This window comes from Acipenser ruthenus, chromosome 54 (genome assembly GCF_902713425.1).
Source record: "Acipenser ruthenus chromosome 54, fAciRut3.2 maternal haplotype, whole genome shotgun sequence".
Taxonomy (NCBI): Eukaryota; Metazoa; Chordata; class Actinopteri; order Acipenseriformes; family Acipenseridae; genus Acipenser; species Acipenser ruthenus.
Window position 1 is genome coordinate 1,973,330 of NC_081242.1, and position 12,748 is coordinate 1,986,077.

General features: G+C 37.2%; 1 protein-coding gene across 1 annotated transcript in view; it reads left to right on the top strand.

The window, feature by feature from the left end:
- The first annotated feature begins 367 nt into the window (after positions 1-367).
- LOC117397990 (titin-like) overlaps positions 368-12,748 on the top strand; it is a 293,410-nt gene continuing 281,029 nt past the window's right edge. The window contains exons 1-6 of the mRNA XM_033996969.3: positions 368-598; positions 4,211-4,525; positions 8,596-8,898; positions 10,013-10,327; positions 10,694-10,996; positions 11,658-11,972. Coding sequence (XP_033852860.3) covers positions 535-598; positions 4,211-4,525; positions 8,596-8,898; positions 10,013-10,327; positions 10,694-10,996; positions 11,658-11,972 — 1,615 coding nt within the window. The 5' untranslated portion in view covers positions 368-534. The remainder of the gene's footprint in view (positions 599-4,210; positions 4,526-8,595; positions 8,899-10,012; positions 10,328-10,693; positions 10,997-11,657; positions 11,973-12,748) is intronic.

Sequence of the window (12,748 nt, forward strand, 5' to 3'; positions counted from 1 at the left end):
ACTCAGAAACAAGCTGCACTTTTTACACTTGCTATAAAGATGCCTGCACTCAGAAACAAGCTGCACTCTTTACACTTGCTATAAAGATGCCTGCACTCAGAAACAAGTTGCACTCTTTGCACTTGCTATAAAGATGCCTGCACTCAGCACTAAATAGCTTCTTTGTTGTGTCTCACTTCCTTTCCTCTCAACCCTGTTCAGACTCCATTGGCTGCAATGCTGTGGTACAAGGTGGGCAGGGCACCTCATGAGGTGTATTCTCAATATATGGGTAGAACTGAAACCGGAGAGTGTGATTGGTCAACCCCAACATACAAAACATGTGCCTTCCTGTCTCAAAATGGTAAACTTGTTCCTGCTTGGTGGAAGCAGCTCCCAGGCTGGAGCTGTGTCACTGTCACAGGTGCGGTTTGTGAAGCATCCGTTCAGTTATTGAAGGTCTTCAGTGAGGGTGAATCGACAAGGTCCTCTGTTCAGTTACTGAAGGTCTTGAGTGAGGGTGAGTCGACGAGGTTCCCTCGGGTCCTGAGAGGAATGGAGAGTCGCCTCAGAGTTTCATTCTTCTGTCTTTCAGTCCTGCTTCTACACAAGCCAGCCGGTAGGTTTGACACTCTTACTCTTCTCTTAATTGTCTGCTTGGGATTTAATACATTTTTAAACAGCACAGACCCGGGGAACAGAATGATACCGATAAATAAACATAACTGCATTCATATTATTGACAGGGTCCTGATCCCTAGCCCCTTTTAAGGGTCACATTCATTTCTGCCAAAAAATGTTTTATTATTTTAATGTAATACTAAACATTTTTACCTGTCTTTTCTGATTTTATAAAAAGAAAATTTTTCTAGTTTTAATTAGATCATGTTTATATCATAATTCTAGTTTTATTTTTAATAGTAATATTTTTTTATAGACAGTTAATAATACATCTATGAATGTGTTATAAAAGATGTTATAAACAATTATTATAATTAACAAAGTGTTTACACTTGTAACAGGCTATTAAAATGATTTTTGACATAACCCATTAGTCCTTGTTAACAAAGAATACATTCAATAACACATCTCTAGATTTGAGTTTTATAGATGGATCCTTAGAAAAACATGTATTGCATTTCTAGAAACTCTTGACAAAAATATTTTTATAATACAAAATCAGAGAGTAGACTTCATGTCCAAACGTGTGTCTGAATTTATCGGTGACTTTCTATATTGTAATGCAATATATCTGGATTGTTTGAAGTTAAATCAGTTAGATTTGATATCTGCACTTGGAGAGGATTATTTCTCGGCTAGTATCTTATTAAAAGGAAATAACACAAAAAAGAAAGTTATTTTTGGCTGATTAAATTTATTGAGGTGAACCGATATAGAAAACTGCAAAATGCAGCAGCAAATCACACTGAGAGCGTGCTGCAGCTCAGACCAGCTGATAGAGGTGATAAAGCAGGGAGAAAACATGATCAAAGTAGGGGCATATAACATACACATGAAAAACACATGGGGATATATTTTAGTTTCATTTCGAAAAGTGTGAAAAGGGCAGAATGATTATTTAATGGATATTTACACTCTGAAAATTTGCTGATGATTATGTTTTTTTTTCTAGTTTTATTTATCATAGTAGTAAATAGAGCTGTTATAAATAATGGATGACACTTACATAAATGTGTTACTAAAGATAACCAATTATTAGAAATTACAAATATTGAACTTTACACCCATAATTCACTATTAAAATGTTTAATATAAACATGTTATTAATAATCAACACATGTAATAACACTTTTATAGATGCTTCATAGATGGATCTCTTAAATAAAGTGCCCAAACTTTTGACAAAAATATTTTTATATAAAGGTGTTGTCAAAACCTTTCCATATATTTTGAATACATTAATCAGATTTAAAATTGAGAAAATTATCTCTGGACTTTTTATCTTAATTAAAGGGGCAAACTTGCCTTGAAATACAACCTGTATACAATAAGAAAGTTATTTTCTAGTTTTGTGTTTGCCGTAATAAAAATAACTTTATACTCAATTATTATAATTAAACAAAAAATGTGCCTTTGAACATTACACTAGTAAGTGGTTTGTATTTTAATATAAAATATTATTAAGCATCTTCTTGGTGATGCTTTAAAATATGTGTTTATTCTTGAAAATAGGCTTGAAAAATGTTATAGGTTTCAAATTCCTTCAAAGAGATTGTTACATACATTTGATAGGACATCAAGGTAATATTATGCATTTGCTAAAAATCACATGAAGAGCATATTACTCGTCAAAAACCTGGTTTTATAATATTAAATATGATTGAAGTTATTGATAATACAATGTAATTCATTTTCAAAAAAGGGTTTTTGCGGGACAATTAGGGTAGTCAGTGTGACAATCACGTTCACTAACGGGGATCCAGGACTGTGGTGACCGCAACAAATGATATGTAATGATCAAGAAAGTATATACATCGTATAATGTGAAGATTATGGCAAGAAAGCGCCAACTAACTATCTAGTGCAGAAAACAGGACGTCACATCTAAAGTATTATATGAGAATACATACTAAGCTTTTTCAACACTACTTGTAATAGTTAATTACATGTATTTATAAGTACAAGTGTGGAGTAGTGGTTAGGGCTCTAGACTTGACCAGAGGGTCATGGGTTCAATCCCAGGTGGGGGACACTGCTGCTGTACTCTTGAGCAAGGAACTTTACCTAGATTGCTCCAGTAAAAACCCAACTGTATAAATGGGTAATTGTATGTAAAAAATAATGTAATTGTATGTAAAAATACAATTAGTTGCCGCTAATTTCCGTTCCAAGCGTGTTTTGTTCACAGAATGTCTCACTCCAGGGATCTCTCGGTTCCTCTTCTTAAACACACACCTGCCGGGCGCAGAAACAAACAGATTAAAATAGCCTGTGTTCCGAGATCAACAATAACTTGATCTATTAATATATTTGCTTATTTTATTATTGCACTTGTGAGGGACCTTGTTTTGCTTTGAGAGCTTTCCCTCAAGCTGATATCTTTTTAACACAGCCATAGGATACAATTTTCTTCAATAAATGTGTCACTTTTAAAATAAAAATCAAATAAAAAAGTGTCATCGTCAAGTCATATGAACTATGCGGACACTGCCAGATTCTGCAACAATAACTGCATGTATAATTTAGCAGGATATGCAATGATATGAAAAGATTTTTTTCAAAGAAAACCATGAATACTTAACAGTACACAGAGTAACAAAATAATTTCAAAAATAATTTCTCCAAAGCAACTTACAGAGACTAGCATCACAACTGCTGCAAAGCACATTAAAATGGAGCTTGTTTGTTTTACTTCTCATCCGAAGGACAGAGGACAAGGAGGTTAAGTGACTTTCTCAGAATCACACACAGTGAGTTAGTGGGTGAGCTGGGATTGAACTGGGAACCTCCTGGCTACAAGCACCTTTCTCTCACCACTGGACCACCAAGCCTCTTCATTACTTTGTGAGGCGCAAATTGCTTAAGAATATCCTGACTGACAAAATCATAGTTTTATGATATTCACATTTAAAGTTGTAATATTCATGATGCATACAGAACAAATTACCTGTCATTTATAAATTGATTTGTAGTTCCAATGATCTTGTGCTCACCCAGTAAAACAGGGTTTCCTGGGAAACTTTGCAAGGGATGGGCCAGTATGAAGCATGATACATACTAAATTTAACTTTGATATAAATAGCAAATATATTAATTTGTGTTTAATGGGATGATATAGATTGCTTAAAGGAGGTAAGCAGCAATTTATATTTTTTGTTAAATAAGTTTGCATGTGTATATATGAGGTTTCTAGTGGAAAGGAGATCTCTAAGTAAACGTGGTCCATGCCATGTATACATCTCTCAGACTCACCCCAGCTGTAGGCATTCCAAGTCTGAATATGTATTCACCATGTTATATAGAAAGGTTATACTGACATCTGTTGGCAGTAAGCATAATTGCAGCTTTAATGAAAAAGAGCGTTATAACAAAATACTAAGTTTATACAAAGCAGTTTCATTATTGCCCATTGCACAGTATCACCATAATCCATTAATTCATTCATTCATTATCGGGCACAGGATTTGTTTGACAATACTGGTTTCACATTAAGACATTCCTAGTTGGCATTGTCTGATGTGTTATAATTGTATTCTGCATTTTCTTTCAGAAACCACAAGCCCACCAAATATCCATTTACTTCCTCTACCTTGTGAAGACATTGTTCCACCAGACCCCATTCTGACCTGCATCGTAGCAGACTTCCACCCACAAAATATTACAGTAAACTGGCAAGTCAATGGAATTCTTCACAGTGTTGAAAAAGCTTCACCCATTCCCAACGGAATAGACGGCAAAGAGAAAGCCTTCATCCTCATCAGCCACCTGGAGATTTCCATGGAGGAGTGGAAGAGAGGTACCACGTATTCGTGTGTCGTTTCACACGACTCTACAACAAAGAACAAGACAATCAGCTTGTGCACAGGTGATAAAAACCCAGAGCGGTTAGCATTTAAATACAGCATTATGTGTTTGTGAATGGGGAAAACTTTTTACAAATTTACCTGAATTTAGTAATACTAAAAGAAAGTTCAATGACAAATATTTCTACTAGAAACCATTTTTAATTTCTTCATTCAAACTCCATCTGTGTAAAACAGCCTTAAATAATGAATTCATTCAAGCTTTCTGAATGGCAACCAGTGTTTTACCTTTATTTACCACAAGCAACATTCAACAGATGGTTAATACAGCAGGCTTTATGTTCTTCATAACAGAGGTGTCAAATATTGTACAGTGCAATATATTAAGAACATAAGAAAGTTTACAAACGAGAGGAGGCCATTCAGCCCATCTTGCTCGTTTGGTTGTTTGTAGCTTATTGATCCCAGAATGTCTTCAAGCAGCTTCTTGAAGGATCCCAGGGTGTCAGCTGCAACAACATTACTGGGGAGTTGGTTCCAGACCCTCACAATTCTCTGTATAAAAAAGTGCCTCCTATTTTCTGTTCTGAATGCCCCTTTATCTAATCTCCATTTGTGAACTGTGGGTACTATTGTAGGCAGTTAATATATTCTAAGAGCAATAAATTAAAGGACCTCCAAAAACTGTAGGGAATAAAGAGATACCTTAGATAGTCAAGATCTCAGTGGGACCTCTACAATAAACGGTGTCCTATTATAATGTACAAACCCGTTTTTAATATCGCTCTCTGAAAACGATGGCGGATTTACACATTACAACAAGCCAAAAATAGACAAGATTCCAGACTGTTCAAAGTTCATAAATCGTGTTTGTTCATCATGAGCAAATGATTCAATACTGGGAATCTCTTCTTAGAAAGATGGTATTTATTAAGCATGCAACCAAAATAAGTTTGAAAATCACACAAAACAGTTACACCACTAATGTCACATTAAAAGCATTACAATGAGAACTAAGGTTTAAAACAACAATTTACCAAAGAAATATTAGTACATAGTGACACAACAACAAGGGATCACACAATACCTGAAAAGATATTTAAGAGTATTGTTACCTAGCCTGGAGAGCAGTTCTGTTACCTTGTGTTTCTCCAAGTGTCAGGGCCCCCAACCTTGATGGATAAATACTGAGAGCTGAGGGCTCCAGGTGCAGTCTTGTAGTTTCTTAGAGTCTGAGCAAGCAGGGATTAGCAGCCAGTCTGGGGCTAAAGCAGGTCTGGATAGCGCTGGGGACTCAGAATAGAGGGCCAACGCAGGTCTGGGGCAAACATAGGGGGGTAGAGGTGGGGACTCAGATTAGAGGGCTAGAGCTGGGGACTCAGATTTGGGGACAAGGAGCTGGGGCTAAAACAGGGGTTTTATACTTTTCAAACAAAGAGATTTGTTTGAAAAGTTGAATTTCCCGCTGCATGCTCCGATTGGCTATTTTGTAGTGAATGGGCTTGAAATCTTGATTGATTGCTCCCCCCTTCCTCTGTCTGATTAGTCCTTTATCATAATCTGGAAAGGGGAAACTTTTAGAACGTGCATAACTTTTGCTAAATAATTCAGATTTTATTCTGAATTCCCGTTATTTTTACCATAAGAAATTACATTTCTTTAGACACCAAACATGTCTGGTTGCGACTTTGGTTAGACATTGCAAACAGTTTAATTCTCTTAGGGATTTATTACCTGGGTTATTCTATACTTGTTAGGCAATTTAAGAATAAAAGCGCTTCCATCTTGTACTCATGGTGGTATTAAATCAATATGATGTGAAATTTGTCTTAAATCTCTAAATCTTTAAGCTACTTTTCTCTCTTTCAGACTCCTCTGCTAAACCACCTCTCTCACTAGACGGGTTAATAAAATCACAGAGATGGGTTTGATTAGCCTTTTGTTTCCTGAGTGCCTGGTGCATTCAAGGTGTTAGGTTGATCGTTATCTCTAGGCAAAGCTAGACAAATTAGATTAGAGTTCATTCAACGTAGATTCCTGATACAATATCATAAGAACATAACATAAGAAAGTCCATGACATTTGCAATATATTTGAGATGACAATGTCTATAGAACCTACAGAACCCTTTTAGGATTTTGAATGTTTGAATGTTTGAAGATCACCGCGTAGTCTTCTTTGTTCAAGACTGAATAGATTTAATTATTTTAGCCTGTCTGCATACGACATGCCTTTTAAACCCGGGATAATTCTGGTTGCTCTTCTTTGCACTCTTTCTAGAGCAGCAATATCCTTTTGTAATGAGGTAACCAGAACTGAACCCAATATTCAAGGTGATGTCTTACTAATGCATTGTAAAGTTTTAACATTACTTCCCTTGATTTAAATTCAGTACTTCTCACAAAATCTCCTAGGTCTTTTTCTTAGTTCCCTTCTTCAATTTCAGTATCTCTCATATTATATTTATAATGCACATTTTTATTGCCTGCATGCAATACTTTACACTTTTCTCTATTAAATGTCATTTGCCATGTGTCTGCCCAGTTCTGAATGCTGTCTAGATCATTTTGAATGACCTTTGCTGCTGCAACAGTGTTTGCCACTCCTCCTATTTTTGTGTCGTCTGCAAATTTAACAAGTTTGCTTACTATACCAGAATCTAAATCATTAATGTAGATTAGGAATAGCAGAGGACCTAATACTGATCCCTGTGGTACACCACTGGTTACCTCGCTCCATTTTGAGGTTTCTCCTCTAATCAGTACTTTCTGTTTTCTACATGTTAACCACTCCCTAATCCATGTGCATGCATTTCCTTGAATCCCTACTGCGTTCAGTTTGAGAATTAATCTTTTATGCGGGACTTTGTCAAAAGCTTTCGGGAAATCTAAATAAACAATGTCGTATACTTTGCAATCATCCATTGTCAATGTTGCACCCTTAAAAAAGTCAAGCAGGTTAGTTAGAACGAGCTCCCTTTCCTAAAACCATGCTGACTGTCTCCCAGGATATTGTTACCATATAGGTAATTTTCCATTTTAGATCTTATTATAGTTTCCATAAGTTTACATATAATAGAATTCAGACTTATTTGTCTGTAGTTACCTGGTTCGGTTTTGTCTCACTTTTTGTGGATCGGTATTACGTTCGCTATTTTCTAGTATGTCGGTACAACCCCTGTGTCAAGAGCGGTTTGTAAATAACTTCTTTCATTTCTTTGAGTACTATTGGCAGGATCCGGCCCAGGGGATTTGTTTATTTTAAGAGCTCCTAGTCCCTTTAACACTTCTGCATCTGTTATGCTAAAGTTATTTAAAATTGGATAGGAACAGGTCGACATGTGGGGCATGTTGTCCGTGATTATCTTTGTAAAAACCTGTGGAAAGTAATAGTTTAATATATTTTCTATTTTTTTCTTCATCTTCATCTATGATTTTATTATATTCTTTCATTTGGGGAATATAATAAAATCCTTGATTATATCAATCTGAGGTGCAGAGATAAAGAGCCAATCCAAGGGGGGAAGGAGGAGGGACACGTGTGACAGTCTGTGCTCATGGGACAGAATCAGGGATGGAAATAAGACTCCCATTGCATAGCAGTTTTATCCAGTTCTGGTTTTACTATGATTTAATAAGACACATCTGAGCGTGTTACTTATACACTGTGGCTAATCAAGCTGGTAGTAAAACCTGGAATGGGCGAAACTTTTTTTTCAACACCTTGACAGAATGGTTTAAAGCTAAAACATTTGACAATCTCGTTGGTAAGTTAGTATCAATTGGCTGCCATTTACTCAGATTCTTGCTGTGATGTATTCAGTAAATAACAGATAAATTAACCAAACCTGGCATTTGTAAAAAGCTGAGCCATTCTAAATCTCCACCCACTCCAGAGCCCAAAGCAGCTGTGTTTATTATTAGATTGAGATTCAGACAGAATGGTAAGGTTTTCAAACCAGCTTAATAAAGGAATTGAAAAGCAGCCATTACTGCTGATTCCCCACATTGCTTTCCTGAAGATGTGTTGGTTCTCTGCTTTCTATTTTCTAGGCGATGTAGATTTTTTCAAATACTGTTCAGTGCAATAGATTCCCGCAAGCCATTGAACAAGGTTTCTATTGTAATTTCAGCTTGCTCCAGCATCGAGCCAACTATTTATCTCCAAAAACCCACATTTGAAGATATTTTCAATGGGAAACGTGTAAGTGCTGACTGTTTTGTGGTCGGGCTCAACGACAGCACTGTTTCCTGGATTACTGATGGAAAAGAACATAAATCAGAATCAGTTGAGGTCAAACAAAACCTGAATAATACCCAAAGCATCACAAGTCGATTGACAGTCTCTGCTGCTGAATGGAAAAGCTACAGCAAAGCCAGTTGCAAAGTCACACACCCTTGTTCCACCAAAGAGGCGTTTATTACCAAAGAGACAGGTAATTCCATTATTATAGAGGTACAGTATAGTCACGTTGAAGCTCCCATCAGGAACATTCATTGTGAGATGTGAATATGATCTAGAGCTTGTTAAAACTTGTTATTTAGATTATCTCTGCAACTAATAAAGTGCTGATCTTTGCATTGTGTAGATCTGAATTAAGGTTAGGTTACTGGTTTTTATACTGTATTTACAAGTCATAGTTTGCAAACCCAAATATATGGTTATGTTGACTGATGGCTGCTCAGCATGGTTTGAAGCTAAAACACCTGACAATCTTTTTGGTAAGTTAGTATCAAATGGCTGCCATTTAGCAGCTATTTCATAATGTAATAATTGGATTTGATTTGTGTATGAATAGTTTTATTTTGAAGAATAAGACACTACAGAAACCAGGGGTGTGCTGTGTAACGTACAAACGAGTATCTGAAATGAGTATGAGTAATTTTGCTATTACTTGTTATTTAGAGAAAGGTGAATGGGAATAAAATACACTGAATCAACCCCTGGCCAATAGGGCAGTGATGACTGTCAATCTGAGGTGCAGAGATAAAGAGCCAATCCAAGGGGGAAGGAGGAGGGACACGTGAGACAGTCTGTGCTCATGGGACAGAATCAGGGATGGAAATAAGACTCCCATTGCATAGCAGTTTTATCCAGTTCTGGTTTTAATATGAATTTAATAAGACACATCTGAGCGTGTTACTTATACACTGTGGCTAATCAAGCTGGTAGTAAAACCTGGAATGGGCAAAACTGCTATGCAATAGGAGTCTTTTTACAATACCTTGACAGAATGGTTTGAAGCTGAAACATTTGACAATCTCTTTGGTAAGTTAGTATAAATTGGCTGCCATTTACTCAGATTCTTGCTGTGATGTATTCAATAAATAACAGATAAATTAACCAACCCTAAATTAAGGTTAGGCTACTGGTTTTTATACTGTATTTACAAGTCATAGTTTGCAAACCCAAATATATGGTTATGTTGACTGATGGCTGCTCATAATTTTTCACTTGGTGTGATGATCAGATGATGATTTACTTCTCTTTGATTCTAAATATAATCGAGACGTTTTCTGGTTTTTGTTTTCTTTTGATTGTTATTTTAGGTTACAGTAAACCTACTCTTCAGATTCTACGCCCCTCTGAAGATCAGCTTGGAGCCGACAGCGCAGAGCTGACATGCATCATTACTGGATTCTTCCCGAGTGATATCTATGTGAAATGGCAGAAGGGTGATAAAGAGATTGATGCCACTAATTACAAGAACAATCCCGCTGCTCCTGAGAGTGGGGGAGTCTCCTATTCAATGATCAGTACACTCACCATCCCCAAAAGTGAGTGGACGACTCGGAATACCTACAGCTGCAAGGCTGCTCATGGCACAGCATGGTTTGAAGCTAAAACATTTGACAATATCTTTGGTAAGTTAGTATCAACTGGCTGACATTTAGTCAGATTCTTGCTGTGATGTATTCAGTAAATAACAGATAAATTAACCAAACCCGGCATTTGTAAAAAGCTGAGCCATTCTAAATCTCCACCCACTCCAGAGCCCAAAGCAGCTGTGTTTATTATTAGATAGAGATTCAGACAGAATGGTAAGGTTTTCAAACCAGCTTAATAAAGGAATTGAAAAGCAGCCATTACTGCTGATTCCCCACATTGCTTTCCTGAAGATGTGTTGGTTCTCTGCTTTCTATTTTCTAGGCGATGTAGATTTTTTCAAATACTGTTCAGTGCAATAGATTCCCGCAAGCCATTGAACAAGATTTCTATTGCAATTTCAGCTTGCTCCAGCATCGAGCCAACAATTTATCTCCAAAAACCCACATTTGAAGATATTTTCAATGGGAAACGTGTAAGTGCTGACTGTTTTGTGGTCGGGCTCAACAACAGCACCGTTTCCTGGATTACTGATGGAAGAGAACATAACTCACAATTAGTTGATAGCAAACTAAATGGGAATAATACCCAAAGCATCACCAGTCGATTGACAGTCTCTGCTGCTGAATGGAAAAGCTACAGCAAAGCCAGTTGCAAAGTCACACACCCTTGTTCCACCAAAGAGGCGTCTATTACCAAAGAGACAGGTAATTCTAGTATTATAGAGGCACAGTATAGTCACCTTGAAGCTCCCATCAGGAACATTCATTGTGAGATGTGAATATGATCTAGAGCTTGTTAGAATTTGTTATTTGGATTATCTCTGCAACTAATAAAGTGCTGACCTTTGCATTGTGTAGATCTGAATTAAGGTTTGGTTGCTGGTTTTTATACTGTATTTACAAGTCATAGTTTGCAAACCCAAATATATGGTTATGTTGACTGATGGCTGCTCATCATTTTTCACTTGGTGTGATGATCACGCGGCGATCTGATTCAAACATTCAAAATCCTAAACGGTATAGACAATGTCAACCCGGGGGACTTCTTTGACTTAAAAAAAAGAAAAAAGTACCAGGGGTCATAAATGGAGACTAGATAAAGGGGCATTCAGAACAGAAAATAGGAGGCACTTTTTTACACAGAGAATTGTGAGGGTCTGGAACCAACTCCCCAGTAATGTTGTTGAAACTGACACCCTGGGATCCTTCAAGAAGCTGCTTGATGAGATTCTGGGATCAATAAGCTACTAACAACCAAACGAGCAAGATGGGCTGAATGGCCTCCTCTCGTTTGTAAACTTTCTTATGTTTTTATGTTCTTATGAGACCTTTTCTGGTTTTTGTTTTCTTTTGATTGTTATTTTAGGTTACAGTAAACCTACTCTTCAGATTCTACGCCCCTCTGAACATCAGCTGGGAGCTGACTGTGCAGAGCTGACATGCATCATTACTGGGTTCTTCCCGAGGGATATCTATGTGAAATGGCAGAAGGGTGATAAAGACATTGGTGCTGCTCATTACAAGAACAACCCCGCTGCTCCTGAGAGTGGGGGAGCCTCCTATTCAATGATCAGTACACTCACCATCCCCAAAAGTGAGTGGACGACTCGGAATACCTACAGCTGCAAGGCTGCTCATGGCACAGCATGGTTTGAAGCTAAAACACCTGACAATCTTTTTGGTAAGTTAGTATCAATTGGCTGCCATGTAGCAGATATTTCATAATGTAATAACTGGATTTGGTTTGTGTATGAATGGTTTTATTTTGAAGAATAAGACACTACAGAAACCAGGGGTGTGCTGTGTAACGTACAAACGAGTATCTGAAATGAGAATGTGTAATTTTGCTATTTCTTGTTATTTAGAGAAAGGTGAATGGGAATAAAATACACTGAATCAGCCCCTGGCCAATAGGGCAGTGATGACTGTCAATCTGAGGTGCAGAGATAAAGAGCCAATCCAAGGGGGAAGGAGGAGGGACACGTGAGACAGTCTGTGCTCATGGGACAGAATCAGGGATGGAAATAAGACTCCCATTGCATAGCAGTTTTATCCAGTTCTGGCTTTACTATGAATTTAATAAGACACATCTGAGCGTGTTACTTACAGTGCCTTGCGAAAGTATTCGGCCCCCTTGAACTTTGCGACCTTTTGCCACATTTCAGGCTTCAAACATAAAGATATGAAACTGTAATTTTTTGTGAAGAATCAACAACAAGTGGGACACAATCATGAAGTGGAACGAAATTTATTGGATATTTCAAACTTTTTTAACAAATAAAAAACTGAAAAATTGGGCGTGCAAAATTATTCAGCCCCCTTAAGTTAATACTTTGTAGCGCCACCTTTTGCTGCGATTACAGCTGTAAGTCGCTTGGGGTATGTCTCTATCAGTTTTGCACATCGAGAGACTGAAATTTTTGCCCATTCCTCCTTGCAAAACAACTCGAGCTCAGT